The 16,474-nt window shown below is 33.1% G+C and overlaps 2 protein-coding genes across 3 annotated transcripts; both read right to left on the bottom strand.

The window, feature by feature from the left end:
• Positions 1–587: 587 nt before the first annotated feature.
• On the bottom strand, positions 588–4,994 carry LOC134232454 (uncharacterized). Of its 2 annotated transcripts, XM_062714415.1 has the most exons (7): positions 4,857–4,994; positions 3,704–3,909; positions 3,518–3,625; positions 2,897–2,966; positions 1,830–1,975; positions 1,365–1,424; positions 588–717 (listed from the first exon to the last, which is right to left on the bottom strand). In XM_062714415.1, the coding sequence occupies exons 2-7, from the start codon at positions 3,903–3,905 to the stop codon at positions 644–646; spliced, it is 660 nt and encodes a 219-aa protein (XP_062570399.1). In that variant the 5' UTR covers positions 3,906–3,909; positions 4,857–4,994; the 3' UTR covers positions 588–643. The 2 variants fall into 2 exon arrangements, with proteins under 2 accessions (XP_062570399.1, XP_062570400.1); XM_062714416.1 differs by lacking the exon at positions 1,365–1,424 and having other exon boundaries at positions 644–717.
• Positions 4,995–10,868: 5,874 nt separating this feature from the next.
• LOC134232453 (uncharacterized protein K02A2.6-like) lies at positions 10,869–11,837 on the bottom strand. Its single transcript, XM_062714414.1, has one exon. The coding sequence runs from the start codon at positions 11,835–11,837 to the stop codon at positions 10,869–10,871; it is 969 nt and encodes a 322-aa protein (XP_062570398.1).
• Positions 11,838–16,474: the final 4,637 nt, after the last annotated feature.

The following is a 16,474-nucleotide window of genomic DNA, read 5'->3' as shown; positions in this document are numbered from 1 at the left end:
CTAAATGCGATTTAAATTATGGTATATATATTTTCAGGGGAAAAGTTGCGCTTATAAGAACGGTTATTACTATATGTGCATAGCTCTCTCGACTCTTTCTGAAAAAAAAAATATAATACATATATATGGAATATAAAGACCTCTTAACATAAATTCAAAATTAAGCATTTGTAAATTGCCCAGAAAACAAATATGCAGCATCTTTTATTTAGTCATGCACAGACGTCGTTTTCATCGCTGTTCCATAGCTAGCATTGTGCATGTCTATATCAACATCAAGTTAAATACTTATTTAAGATATTGAATAAATTTACGTTCTAAATAGTAATATATAATATATCTATTACAAAATGTCTGCTTAAAGTTTCAAACTTTTTTTACGCTTTGAAATTCATTTTTTTGCTTACAAAATGCAGTCAACAAAATTACTTCCGTGTTTACAATAGCGCGACTTTGACGTTGTTTTCTGAGCATTGTGACGTCAAAAGATAAGGGCCCTTTTCTCATGACGGCAGTCATATAATAATGCCATGTCAAAAGGTCTCTAAAATCACGTAAAATGTGCCGGTAGAGAAAGGGTTAAAGAGTGTAATCAGTAATGGAATGCAAAGTTTGAATAATTGTATACACTATGTGTTAGTGCTTAAATAAACGTACCAGTATTCATTGAAATGGAACTATATGACTCTTCGTTGGTTCCTTCCATTTTGCTTGGATCTATAAAAAATTCTGATTTTTTAGTTTCTAAATTACAATATTGAAACAAATTGAAATGAAATTGAGAGTAGTTTTTATTGTTTAACTCCCCCCCCCTCCCGCCCCAACCCCCGAATTAAAAAACATATACATGAAGTTAGCTCAGGTGTACTTTGAAAATCATTAACTTGTGTTTTTTCCAGTTTTTTTCATAAATAGTTGCAGAAGACATCAATTTTCAGTGGAATTTTATTTCAAAAAACATACTATGCCATCGTCGCCCAGAAAGATTTTGAAATAAGTGATTTTTCATAGCTGTTACATAATATAAATTAAACAAAACTTAAAGTGGGCAACGATGTCATACATTATTTCCTAATGGAAAATAAGCACAGAAATGGGTCATTTTGAGGTTTTTCCTGAATGTACCAAATTAATGACGTCATATTTCCAGAAATGTCCTCCTTCGTGTCATATTCTTTAATGAAATATCGTATCCATCTCGTCAACTATTATTAAAGTCATTTTCATAACATTTAAAGAAAATTAAATATTAAGGGCACAATAAACCTCAAACCGTATCTTCTTCTTTAAAAAGTGCAATCAGTAAAGGAATGCAAATTTTGAATAATTGCATACACTATGTGTTAGTGCATTAACAAACGTACCAGTATTCATTGCAATTAAATTCTGTGACTCTTCGTTGGTTTCTTCCATTTTGCTTGGATCTATAAAGAATTCTAATTTTTAAGTCACCATAATTCGAACTAGTTTTCTGGATAGTTGTAATAGTTTGTGTATTATGTAGTAACAACGGTCCTAAGTATATACTTTATTAATTTTTCAGAGAAACAACAAGAATTTGTTTTAAATTAATTTATTACGTTTCTCTTGTAGACTTTGTATATATAAAAGGCTTTAGCAAGTCAACAAACAGATAACAAGACCAAGAGATGCCTTAATTGCTATTTAAAATGTGTTTGAAAATGCTGATTTCTTTTTACCCTTTGTTAATTATGTTCAAACGTAAAAAAGCAATTAAGCAGTCAACGTACAAATACCAGAATAATGATATGTCCTAGAGGATAACTTTTATATATCTGAAGAAAGGGGATTGAATTAAAAATGATTACCTTTTCTGCCTTTTTGTCTCCTTTTTACCAACAGGTATATCATCACTAAAACTACAGCCAAAATGACACCAACAACTCCTATAGTGATTCCTGCTACAGCCGCCGTGTGTAATGTTCTATTTTCCAAGGGTTTATTAGGGTGTTGCCTAGAAAATAGGACAAAGTGTTACATTAAGGTTAGGAAAATTACAATATTAAAACAAACCGAAATTAAATTGAGAGTTGGTTTTGTTGTTTTAACCCCCCCCTCCCGAAAAAAAACATATAGTTAGCCCAAATGTACTTTGAAAATCAAAGATTTCCCTTACCTATAATTGTTTGATTGCATATTCTTTAACGCTCTTCTCTCGTATTTTTCACTCATATGTAGAGCCCTTACATATGAAAATGTATTTTGATTTGCAATTTGAATTCCAATATTGGGTATGTTTCAAATTATACCCACAAGTTTTTTTTCAATGTTACTGCTGTCAATGTGTGAATTTGTATATCTTAGTATTCCCTATATAGAGAATTATTTCTGATTAATGTCAAGTAGCTTTCTGTTGTTATTGAGAACTCAGTTAAACGTATATGTATTTTCATTAATTATTTGAAGATCTGTGGAAGAAATTGTGTGATATATGATTTGATGTGAGTATGAGAATCATGTTAAGAAATATAGTAGAAAAATCGTTAAACATATGTATCTTATATTCAAAAATGAGAAGCACAGTTTTAGACGTTTATAAAATAAGAACCTGTTGTTTGAAATATTTATTTAGTATAATAAAGGTTTATGTCTTATTTTACTCGGATCCTATAGGCTGAAGTCGATTGCATTCTTTAAAATGCATAAAAATCCAAGCTAATGAAATGGACTTAAAAATTTGTTATGTAAAAACCTCGAAATGAGATTAAAAATATTGAAAAGTGCAGAAGATATGAAATGAAATCAGTGATATGTCAATTTACATTCGTACTAAAGATTATTTTGTGTGAATACGTTTACTCTCTCTCTCTCTCTCTCTCTCTCTCTCTCTCTCTCTCTCTCTCTCCCTCTCTCTCTCTCGTCAATGTCCGCTTACGTGATGTTAGAACAGGAAGGTTCTGCAAAAAAGCATCTTTCCAAAGGATTTATTCTGTGACACTGTGGGATTGTAAAAATAATATACAAATACACCATTTTCTTCATATCCATTTTTTATAATCTATGCGACAGAAACAAATATCTCCATTTACCAGTTAACCTGGGTATCTAGAATAACCAGCATCAAAACAATAAAGAAAATGAAAAATGCTAAATATGTCATTATAACAGATTTGTTAAAAGTTTAACTTGGTCTCAAATGTTGTTTTTGATTGGTTGGGTATCTTTTAATGAAATATAATTTGTTGTGTTGCAATGCTACATATGATAATGGAGAATTGTATTTTACATATCAGCTTGAATCAGTCCGGAAATAAACAAAAAAGTAACATTCATTAAAAAGAAAATGAAAAGGTTTTTTTAAAACTCCCCAAATACCCCCCCCCCCCCTTATATTTTCAAAGAACATCATTTCTATTTTGGAAATTTATTATCTATATTATGAAATACATTTTTGGATAATAAGCATTTTAGGTTGTAGACCTGTGAGTAAAGGTATGTATTTAAAATATTTTTTTTATAAAATGATTTGTTTGATAATGATAACGGTGAAACTTACATTTATACAGATCAGAAAGAATGAAATGGTTAGCTGGACATCCATCTGTGAAATTAAGACAGTTGGTTTGATCCAAGTTCCCACTTTCATAAACCTCGATGCAATTTCCTGCATGAAGACAGAGCAATTAATTACACGCTTTGTATTGTTCTCAAAATCAAATTGATATACATACAAGACAAATACCCTTTTCATAAAATCCAACTGTTGACTTATAACAGAACTCCACCAGACTTGATCTCTGGTGATTAGGAACACAGACGTACTGACTCCGCCCATTCTCATCCACACCACATCCCAGTCTGGTAGCCGAGGTTGTGTACTCTGTCTTGTTACCGGGACAGGAGTCCACAGTGTAACCAAAAGATCCGAACTTCATCTTTGACATTCACCTAGAAAAGATTATAACACGACATTTTTGGAAGATTTTGTGTCATAAATTCCATAAAGTAAGTCTATATAGAAAATTAAATATTAAGCATTGCCCCATCTTCCCAAATCAAGAGTTTCTGATCTGCTTCGCTACGCATAAAAAAAGGTTTATGTGGAGCGGAGCGGACTAGAAACTCGTGACTTGGGAAGATGCTATTACTCATGTACTGTATTTTTTATCAGCTGTATACCCGTTTTATTTAACTTTAATAATATAAATTCTAGGAAACACTATAATTGCATTTTAACAGCGTTTTCTAGTCATGAACATGCCAATAGAAAGATCTATACTGTTTCAATGTTCAGAAGATGACAACAAAGAATAAAAAAACTCTTCTATAGATATAGTTTTCGATGGACCCAAATTTAGCAAAAGTTATCTCCCGTTGGTCACCATATTGGAGGTCGACACGGTGAGTTTTCCTCATTGTCTTACCATTTTAAAGAAAATATAGCAGAAATATTTGGTGGAAAATCTTTATTAAATATTTTTTTCTTAATAAAGGAGGCTTCCAAAAATTTATATACTTCAGAAAAATAATGATTTCTAATTCAAAATCGCAAATATAAAAATTTAAAATTGGTTGAACAATGAAGGAATATGAGCATTTTGACCTCAAGTATGGCGGCCAACGGGAGCTAACTTTTGCTAAAATTAGGTCATATGAAAACTATCTATAACTATAAATGATGAGAAAAAAGATAAATACTTCCGTACAACAGTGACTTCGTATTTTTAAAACATGTTTTAACATAATTCTTATTGCATTTTGTTTTGCTTCTGCGTCAAAATGTGGACCTCCATTTTCAAAATGTGTGTTTTGATTTTATTTTCTTACCCTAAATGTTCAAAACGAAAGTAGACTTAAATTATAAATCATTCAATTTATTGTTTTTTACTACTTACGTCATTTAGTTTATCATGCTAAACTTCCCCCTTTTTCATTCTGAAACAGGTGTTCACCAGATCTTTATTATCTGAATAAAGTCGATTCACATCAGAGTATGGCCTTCGTTCGTATGACTCGTTGAAAGTGGGTTGTACGGAAGCCTAATCGTGCAAACCTTGATTAAAGTGGCAATATCACGCATCTCTTCCAAAACAGACTTGTTAAAATTTTCCTATAGGATTTGGAAATTTTTTCATACTCATAAATGTATACACTTTCAGAAAATCACAAATTTTATGAGTAAATAGTTCAGATTATTTCAATAAAATTAATAATTATTTATGGTACATAAATATATACATCGCACCGTGTTCGAGGTTCCACATTCCATGCTATACACGCACATGACGCATGAGTATAGTTTTCATAAGCAAAACAGCATGGTAAGAGAGGGAAGCCCGGTAGGCCTGCTACATTGACAAAGTTGATCAAAACAAAAAACGAAACCAAAAATAGGGATTGAAATTTAAAAGCAACTTTCCTGACAAAAATTTAGTTGGGCAATTAATATAATCATTGGATGAAGAAGAAACGGGATCTCGGCAACACTCACGTGGGGCTCGCGAAGGTTTTACCCTACAGGTTTGTTGATATAAGAGTCGTACATGGTATCATTTCTCGTCTCTCCATGGCTTTCAAAAAAAATAGTGTAGACTAAACGTTAAAATGCACTTATGACATATCAAATTTATTGCCATTTGAAGTGAAAATTTTATTGGAACTACAGAATTAAGGGCATTATGTTTGACATTTTGCCGTATGATTTGGTGGATTTTCCTTTCCTGCACCTTAATACACAAAACGTCAACATTTGTATATTTAATCATGTTAAATTCATCTGAATGCAGAATAAAATGTTAATTATAATTGATTTACCGGAGAGTTATGATATTTTAATTCTGAAAATTGCTTTTACATAATATTCCATTATAATTGTAAACCCTACATTGTATGCACGTGCCATTTTAGAATTCACGTGGTACAAGTAAACAGATATAAACAGAGCTAACTTTTACGAGATTTTCCGGCAGGTTCTAATTACGTTAATTTTGTATGATATATTTATTTTTCTCAAACTGCTTACTTCAACTTTTTACTTTATTCCTTAATGATATATTGGGTAATTGTAAATGAAAAAGCACACGATTTGCAGCCGTATTGCCGCTTTAAATAAATACGAAATAAATTTGAACATATGAAACAATATTTAAAAAAAAAAACAACAAAAAATCAATCAAATAGATAAAGGTAAAAATGAAATAAATTTATCAGAAAATTAAAAAAAAAAATATTCTAAAGAAAAATGAAGCTGAAATATGGAATGTCGATGTTCATGATAAAGATATAAACCCGTGTCTCTTTTCTTAAAGCACACATGGTACACTGTATAAAGCATTAGTTCGATAGATCTGATTTTGTTTCATCATCAATTAAGTATGATATAATTTTCATTTTCACTAATCTATTTTCATTTCAATGATAAAAAATCTGATGAAGTGGACGATTACTTTCTCCTTTGGTTATCTAATATGCTAATAATGTTACAATACATTGAGTGGCGATTGCCCAGTCGGATGGTTGGCCACTGATTCTAGAAAAGTCGATGACAAGTTATCATTAGTTCTCCTACACTTTCAACTAAGAAGGATGAATTGTCAGTGAGAAATATATTTATAGACATTCTTCATCAAAAAGACCATGCTGACAAATTGACCGAAGAGTTGAAAAGAAATACATGATTGACTGTCTATTAATGAGGTCTTAAACTTTTTTGTCAACTTCATTTTCAGTTATTATACTTATACATATGTATTTTAATTAAACATCAAACAGAAATCCTTCTGTTGGTGCTACAGAAAATTGAATATGACATTTTTTCACTAAATGCTGTGTCTAAGTAAAAATAATAACATCTCCAACGTCCCACCCCCAATTTTCTAAATCATGGGATAAAATAGAGTGTTAAATTTTTCAAAAATGTACTTTGAAATTGTAACATTGAAAAGTTTAATAAATTATCTGAAATTCTTCAACTCGATCACAAAATGTGTTTTTTTTGCACAAGAAAATTATTTTAAAGTTTTAAACGTTTGTTGTATTTAAGCAAAGTGAAAAAATTGATCTTATATATTTAGAAAAGAAAAGCAAAAGCGGGAGGTCAATGATGTAATTTTTTAGTTACGAAGATTGTCCTAGAAGCTAGTGAACAATGGAAATTTTATGAAGAAAACCACCTTGACGTTGAGGATGCAACACATCAAGAAATAACCGTTAACAAACTTAAACAGCAATGAACTTATATTTTAAACATTAAAAATGCTTTCTTAGTGTTTTAGAATAAAAGCAATTATTACATTATACCCATTTGAACCACATTTTTACAGAAATGGATAAACTTTCATCTACATGTGTAAACCTATAGGGTTTAGCACAGACATATTGTTTGAACATTTTAAACTTAGACAATATTAATATCATAATGATCATTTTTAGGTATTAGCAGTGAAAGTAAAATGATATAAAGGTTTATTAAATCAGAATGTTTATTATTAGTGACGCAAATTCGGTGACTTTATAATTGGAAAAAGGACTTTAATTTTGTAAACAATTATTATCTTGTCAAAACAAACTGGATTTTGTTGTCGTTCCAATGCACTATAATTTGGTAGATCATTTTGTAATGAAATTGATTCGAATAGACCAATCAAGCCCATCGATAGTAAGTAATAAAATCCGAACGGAAATACAATGGTATTATTAAGAGTTTTGACTAAGAGCAATAAAATTGGGAACTTTGAAGTAAATAAGTAAAAGAGCTTAGGGCTAGAACTCCTGTGGTGCAGAGATGGGGACTGAGCCCATAAATATTAGTAATGCGTATTTACCTGCATTTAAGGGTGGTGCCATGTTGGGGTTCATAGGTCAACGGACAGACCTACGGACAAAGCGTAGGTGGTTAGTGATGGTGAATTAGCCAATGAAATGCATTTTCATATCCGAGACCATGGATACCCACTGAGCACAAAATACTCTGTTTTTGATCATAAAAAGTGAACTTACCCAATTCCGCTAGGGTAAATGTATCATTCAAGATGATGAATGTATCTTCTTTTTCTTTTCGGCTGAGTGTGATCCGTTTTGCATCCATTGTGATTTGTATTAAGAAATTAAAAGATAAAACCTGATTGGTAAGACGTTGCGCACGGTGTTGGTACTATAATATCTAACTCTTTATGTCGCAAAGAAATTGGCGGTTTCGCGATGCCATATTTACTTTAAATTAAAAATAAAATCATTTATGTTATCTGAAGTAATGAATGATTCTTAAAATTTTCTTTTAAATGATTTAAGATTATTTAAACCATGATGAGGCGTTACTCAGTATTGGTCATTTATGGCGAAAATTCCCGTGTCCGACGTTACATCAATTATTGTTCGCTCAACTAAAAGGTATGAAAAAATGCACTTACAATTCTCTGAATTAAATGACATTTAGAGGGTACAATAAAATATATGCATTCTTTAAGATATCCTTGAGTTTTTAACATCATTTTATCAATTTCATTAATTTAGACTGAATCTACAGTGCGTAAGTAAAATGTCTAACAGTAAGAAATCGGTTCCTTACAATGACATTAGCCGAAATGGAGATGTGTATCAGACATAAATCCCAGACAAATATTAATTTTGGAGAATAATCTTTAAGTACATATATTTCTTAGATTAATTGAATTGATACATTTTATATATCTTTTCCAACGTAAATATTAGGAAGGCTTTCTTAAGTGTAGCAATTTTGTTATGCACCGAGTCACTGTATTGTTACTAAATATGTCTCAGTAACATATCAAATATATATAAATTAATGTTAGATACAAAGCAATCATGTATGTAGCTTGAAAGAACATTTAATGCTGCATTTACTAATTACACAATCTTTACAGTGATGGTCTACATGAAATAAATGCAAGCATCAATAAAAATGTAGCCATTCTGTCACAGGTACAAAAAAAGTCATTTTACGCAATGTGTACAAATGACGTCGGGAGCGTCAAATTATTATCGCCGTGTCTTTTTTCATGCAGGTCCGTAGTACCAGCTCACAGGTACTTGTGAACATGCAGGAACCAACCCCCCCCCCCACCCACCCACCCCCAACCCCGATATTCAAATTCGGAGTTTTTTTTCACAAATTATATTTATTACACTTAATCATCATGTGTACATCTACCAAAGGAAAAAATTATGAAAACCCCAAAATGATATCGTTCCACAAAATACCCTACTAAACAAAGTATGCATTATAAGAGTCCCCCCACCCTCCCTTCTTTCACCAAAAATAGTAAAAAGATTTTAGAATTTTTGTGATAAACCAGATTTGCAATAATGGTGAAACGTCTCCATCCCTCTTTTTTTCATCCCCTCAATATACTAAAATGATACTTTTTTTAAATTCCAAATTGACCCCAGTTCCATTGAAACGTATGAAGTATAAATTTTTAACTCTCATTTTTTCTCTATACACCCAAAGCGCATGAGGACGCTATATAGAAATAAAAGACTTGTAATGACCTAACTAAAAAAATATTGAAGGAGGTTGAAAGGGAAAACTACTCATATATTTTCTCCTTATAAGACAGACAAGTGAGAAAAATAGGAAGAGGAATATTCACTGAGTGCCTTTGGCATTTCAGTTATTAAAATTTTAATATTAAGGTTTGTTAATAAACATCTAAATATTTCAAAAAAAGAAGATTCAACATTGAATATTATGTGCCCTTTTCTTTTATTTTTTTTTATACTTTTGAAATATACATGTATAAGGTTCAAAACAATATAACAACTTTATGACTTTTTAACTTTATTTTGACGTAACGTCAATGTGTACGATCACCGTGCGCAACGTCTAAATAATTTAACCATTGTCTACTGAGCATTTTGATTGGTCAGTTTCGATATTGAATGTCGAATCTCGGACCTCAAATCTTGAATTTCGTATTTCGAAATCTCGTATCTTGAATTTCGAATGAGCTTTCTGGGCTTTCGTAGGCTAGGGAGTCAACAAAATTAACGACCAGATATAACTTAATTTTTAGATATGATATTTTAAGCTGTCAAATATCATTTGGCAAAGAAAATTTCATAAATCTTAGTTTTAAAATTAGATCATTTTATTATATCTTTTCATGGAGCTCTCTTTCTAAAGGAGATAAAAATAGTCTAAAAATTTTTATATATTTGACCACGCCATGTGCGTTTTTACAACGATTTTTATTCAACTACGTCATACATACACATGTACACATTACAAGACATAGACAATACACATGTAACAAAACGCATCAGTGAGGCTGAACGGTATAGGGTAAAATCAGAGTTGGGTAAAAGTAGAATACATAACATCCCTCTCCTTAAGATAAATATAAAATTTACAATAAGAATGAACTTTACAAAAACTCATTAATTTAAATTTCTTAATTTTGATATTTTAGCAGTTCGAAATACAAATTACAAATATCTTGAAGAATTGAAGTTTTCCTTATGAATCCTGGCTCCTGAGAATCTTGAGAATTACTGAATCACACATACACATAGCACTAAACACAAATTAAACACTTTTCACAAATACACTAAATTTCAGAACACAATTATTTGGTGAAGTCGTCAAATTTCTTTGGCGGAATCACGACACCTCCTGACCTGGTTACGATGGTGGATGACGGTGTGATGGTTTCAGGGAGTTTCGGCAGGTTTGAGGATTGCGGTGTACTTGCGACCTCTTGTAGATTTTCTTCAGATGTTTCTTTGGTTTTTGTTGGGTTGGCTGAATCTTTTCCATGTTTGATGACTATTTTTTCGCCTGAGTGAAGTTGTCTAAGTTCTCTGCCTGCATGTCTGTCAAAATATAACTTCTGTCTGATCTTTCTGGTTTCCATTCGCATCTTCAGATCACTTGATGATGTTGCTGCTCATAAGAGTGGAGAAGCAGTAGGAAGATCTGTTTTTAGTCTTCTGCCTAAGAACATCTGTGCAGGTGACAAACCGATTTCTTCGATGTTGGTATTACGATAGTCAAGCAAAGATTTGTATGGGTCTTTGGCTTTATGCAACAAGTTCTTGACTGTTCTAACTGTTCTTTCTGCTTGTCCATTGGCTTGCGGGAAATGGGGTGATGAAGTCACTTGAACAAAACCGTACTCCTTGCTAAAGTCTCTGAATTCCTTGCTGCTGAACTGTGGTCCGTTATCCGTAAGAACTTTGTCGGGTAGTCCGTTTCTGGAAAATTGCGACTTCAGACATTGTATGGTAGCATAACTGCTAAGTCCTGGTAACTTTGCGACTTCTGGCCATTTTGAGTAATGATCAACTGATACCAGGTATTGTTGGTTCTCAAACTCAAAGATGTCTGCTGAAATGTTGGCCCATGGTCTATCAGGTACTTCTAGTGGAATAAGTGGATCCTTCGGGTTTGATGTACAGTGCTGTGCACATACTTCACACTGTGATACAATTTTCGCAATGTCTTTAGACATTCCTGGCCAATACATCACATCTTTGGACCAGCTCTTACACTTTACAATTCCCAAGTGGGAGCTATGAATCAGGTTTAGCATTTCTGTTCTCATTGACTGCGGGATGATCAACTTGTGACTTTTGAATAAAAGTCCATCAACACATGAAATTTCGTCTCGAATATTCCAGTACATCCTGATCTCATCTGGAACTTCAGGTTTCGAGTCTGGCCATCCCTCTAATACTGTGTCAAGTAGTGATTGCAATTCTGCATCATTTGCTGTGGCTTTCTTGAACTCTTCATATTTCATTGGAGAAACTGGTAAGTATGATATCAAGTGAATATCATTCACTGAAATGTCTGGAACAAGGTTTTCCTTCGTCTCACTGAGATATGATCTGCTGAGAGTGTCTGCTAAATTCATAGTCTTTCCAGACTTGTAGATCACTTCTAAGTCATACTTCTGCAAACATAATAAGAGTTTGTAATCTCGGTGGAGCGGAATGAAGAGGTTTTCTGAATATGCTCTGTAAAGGTTTGTGATCACTTTCCACAACCACATGACGTCCGAAGATATATTGGTGAAATGTGGTACAGCCAAAAGTGATTGCCAAATTTTCCTTTTCTATTTTGGCATAGTTCTGTTGACTGTCTGTCAATGCTCTAGATCCATAAGCAATAGGCTGATTCTCTTGAAGAATACAAGCTCCAAGTCCATTTAAACTTGCGTCCACGGTAAGTACCAAGTCTTTCTTCGGATTGTAGTATCTAAGTACTGGCGCTTCTGTCACTAACTGCTTTAGTTTCTCAAAACTCTTCATCTGTTCTTCTTTCCAGTGCCATGCAATGTCTTTGCTGAGTAACTGTCTCAATGGTGCACTGAATTCAGATAAATTTGGAATAAATTTTCCCAAATATTGCGCAAATCCAAGAAATGTCATTAGCTCCTTCACATTTCCTGGCGGTTTCATCTCTTGTACTGCTCTGATCTTTTCTGGATCTGGTCTGACTCCGGATTTTGAAAGTTCATGTGCTACGTATGTGACTTTGTCTTTGCGAATTCGCATTTATCTGGATTGAGTTTCAAGTTGAATTTCTTCACACGATCCAGAACAAGTTTTAAACGTTCATCATGTTCCTGCTGATCTCTGTCCCAGATAAGGATGTCATCTATAATAGCTTCGCATCCTTCAATGTCTTTAATCATGACCGAGATTGCTCTCTGGTAGACTTCCGAAGCAGATTTGATGCCAAAGGGCATTCTAGTGAAACTGTACCTTCCATATGGTGTGTTGAAGGTGCATAGCTTGGTGCTCTGCTCATCAAGCTTGAACTGCAAGAATCCAGAGGTTGCATCAAGTTTTGTAAACATGCTAGCATCTCTGATCTGTGTGATGATTTCATCTACTGTCTTCAGCGGAAAATGCTCACGGAGAATGGCTCTATTAAGGTCTCGAGGATCTATGCAAATGCGAACTTTTCCATTGGATTTGATTGGTGTGACCATTGAATTCACCCATGGAGTAGGTTGATCCTGTCTCACAATAACACCATTTGCTTCCATCTTGTCTAGTTCTGCTTTCACTTTATCTTGAAGAGATATTGGTATCTGACGAGGTGCATGAATAACAGGATTGACTTTTGGGTCCACCTTTATAGTGTGTCTCCCGGCATGCATCCTAATCCTTCAAAAACTTCACTGTACTTTTCTTGTATGTCACTTGGTATGCCAGTGTTCTCAAGCTGATAAATTCTAGACACAAGTCCAAAACTTTCACAGGAATTCACTCCAAGAATTGGTTTGACATGCATTTTCACCACATGAAAATTCAGATCAACTGCTTTGTCTTTGTGTTTGACTGGTAGAGTCACAAATCCTATTGGTTTTATGGTGTGACCTGAATATGATCTCAGTGGTACTTCAGATGGTTTGATAGCGTCTGTGCAGTGCATCTTCTCGATTTCATGAAAAGGCAGCACATTGCACATTGCTCCAGTGTCCAGTTGGAAAGTAATCTGTTTCCCATGAATTTCTAATTCTGTAGTCCATCTGTTAGAGTATTTATCTATCATGTCGACATCAAGGCTTCCCATGAATAGAAATTCACCTCCTGTCTGTGCGTCACTTGAATCTGAGTAGTCTTCTTCCTCGACTAGGCGAACAGACTTTGACTTGTGTTTATTGGTTTTGGTTCGACAAACTGGTGCAAAATGGTCTTTTTTGTGGCATTTCTTACATATTTGTCCTATTGCTTGACATGGTTTCCCATCATGTTTGTATCCACATCTGGTACACGATTTGTCATGTTTACTGTCGTTGAATCTGTGTTTGGGTTGTTGACCTCTATCAGATTTTGTGAAACTTTTACTGTGTAGAGATGATTTTCCCTTGTGAACATAGTTGACTAAAGGGTCTTCTCCTGCCATAGATTTGGCTTGGGCCTGTGATAGTTCATGAGTGCGCGCTATTTCCTTAGCCTTCTCTAGCTGCAGATCTGATCCGACTTGAATAAGTTTATCTCTAATCTTGGGATTTCTAACGCCTATCACAATTCTGTCTCTAACCATTTCATCTGGCTTGTCATACGCAGGTAGGTTAAGGTTACAACCAAATATTCTACTTGCCTTTATGATATGACGTCATAGTAAGCTATATGACGTGAGGTTTAGAGATGACAATTTCTTTAATTCGATATCTAAGATTAATTTGAGGTCGTAAAAATGAATCAAAATATGCAAAGGCATAATATAAACGGAATTTTGTCGTTTCTGGACCCCTGTAGTTATCACATGGGTTAAATACCAAAACCCATGACGTCATAACTGTTGATCATGCAGCCGCAGAGTGAAACTGAATCGTAACGAGAATTGATGTAAACAAACACAAGAAATTGGAGTTTAAAAGCATTTAGAATGAATATCATGTGTGATTCTTGTGGGAATAAAGCGTATGAATAAGGTATGGTAATATAATTTTGCAATTTCCTCGTAGAATTATAGCAGGGAGGGTGTTTACTTGCCGATCAGCCTTTCCTCTGTCGTTCGTAACAAAAAAGATGCAAAAGTTCAACACTACGCCGCATACCTTGAAACTTAATTTTTGTTTCTATCTAATGTTCTTATTCTTTTGTTTTTGGAAAGTGCTGCTAGAATCGTGTGGTTTACGGGAATTGATGCTTTTTTTTTCAATGTTATGAACAAAATGTAAATATTTTGGGAAGGTTTCGTCCGAAATTGTTGAATAATTATTTCTATAATAGGACAGTACGATTCTAGCAGCACTTTTCATGGTACAGAGATGTTTTTACATAACTTTTATTAGAAATTGAAACTAATTATCCCCGGAGTAGTGTTAAACTTTTCACTTTTTCATTAAGGCATATTTTCTAATTATAGACGTCACGTGGTGACGTCGTGGTGAAGTGCCTCCTGTAGTATATGTCCCATTGAAGTCTATAGAATGCATAATTATAGCAAAAGTTTAATCCTTGACTTTTCCGATTTATTGGTGTTACATAATTATCAAAAAGTGTGAATTTGCCGAATTCTGATCCATGTGCTGCGCATGCCTTAACATACCCGCGTAATTACAGTCTTTCACTAATATTTTCAACTGGGTTGCAAACTGTTCAAATGTCTCACCTGTTTCTTGAACTTTACTGTGAAATTTGTAACGGATGAAAATTACGTTTGATCTGGGTTTCACATATTCCTCGAACTTCTCTACGTATTTTTTTTAAGTTTCTTCTGTTCCTCCTCTGACAGTTTCCAACTTGAAAATATTGTTCTTCCTTTCTCCCCTACCCAAAGCATAAGGTACGAACACTTTTCCGGTTCCGACTTTTCTTCGTTCAAGCCTAGTAGTCCGACGGTCCGATAGTCCGACATCCCAGTAGTCCGACGGTCCAATAGTCCGACGGTTCGGTAGTCCAACATTTTGACCATTACCAATATTGTAAAGAGCTAAAATTAATCCTATCGGACATTATTTCAAGGAAATTACGAAAAACCGCCAAAACCGACAGGGTTTGATCATATAATTAAATCAGACAGCTTCTTACAAAAGCTTTCAAAGCGTGAACTGAAAATCAGTGAAACCGACCGTACAATAATGAAAATGCACATCGCATGCACATGAAGTACAGGCAAATACTCAAATGATCATTATCATAGCAGGGAAGTATGGGGCGCTGTTTTTATATTTTTAAGGCATTTTTTTATATCAAAAAACAATTTTGTGATATCAGAAATTTGAATGATTTTTTTTTATATCAAAAAATTCATTTTCTGATATCGGAAAATAAACAAGATTTTTTTTTTATCAAAAATACAATTTCTGATATCAAAAATTCATTTTCTGATATAAAAAATCCTCGGGATTTATGATATCAAAAAACGTAATTTTTGAATCAAAAATTCCAATTCTTGATATCAAAGAATCGATTTCTATGATGCGCCGTTTTAATATTTTTAAGGTTTTTCTGATATCAAAAAAGAAATTCTTGATAGCAATCAATTTGAATTTTTTATATCAAAAAAATCATTTTCTGATATTAAAAATTCGAATTATTGATATAAAAAATATTTTTTAGAATTATTATCAGAAATTCGAATTTGTGATATCCTAGAATGAATGACTTATATTTTTTGATATCAAGAATTCGAATATTTGATATCAAGTACATGTATTTGAATTTTTTTAATATCAAAATTACTTTTTTGATATCATAAAATCCCGAAGATTTTTTTGATATCATAAATCCCGAAGATTTTTTGATATCACAAAATGATTTCTTGATATCAAAAATTCGAATTCTTGATATAAAAAATGATTTTCTGATATCAAAATTTCGGATTTTTGATATCACAACATTTACTGATATCGAGAATTCGAATTATTGCTATCAAGAATTTCTTTTTGATATCAGAAAATACTTCAAAAATATTAAAACGGTGCCTCATAGGGCAGTTGCTTTAATTGAAACCTTAAATCCATCTTTTACATGAAAGGACACATATTATCTAGCTATAAACCGATTTGCTTTAAAGTCCGGCGAAAAC

Source organism: Saccostrea cucullata, unplaced genomic scaffold (assembly GCF_032062105.1).
Source record: "Saccostrea cucullata isolate Sc308-1 unplaced genomic scaffold, CSIRO_AGI_Scuc_v1 ctg4177, whole genome shotgun sequence".
Taxonomy (NCBI): Eukaryota; Metazoa; Mollusca; class Bivalvia; order Ostreida; family Ostreidae; genus Saccostrea; species Saccostrea cuccullata.
The sequence above is the reverse complement of the archived record's forward strand: the minus strand, read 5'-3'. Positions and strand labels throughout refer to the sequence as shown.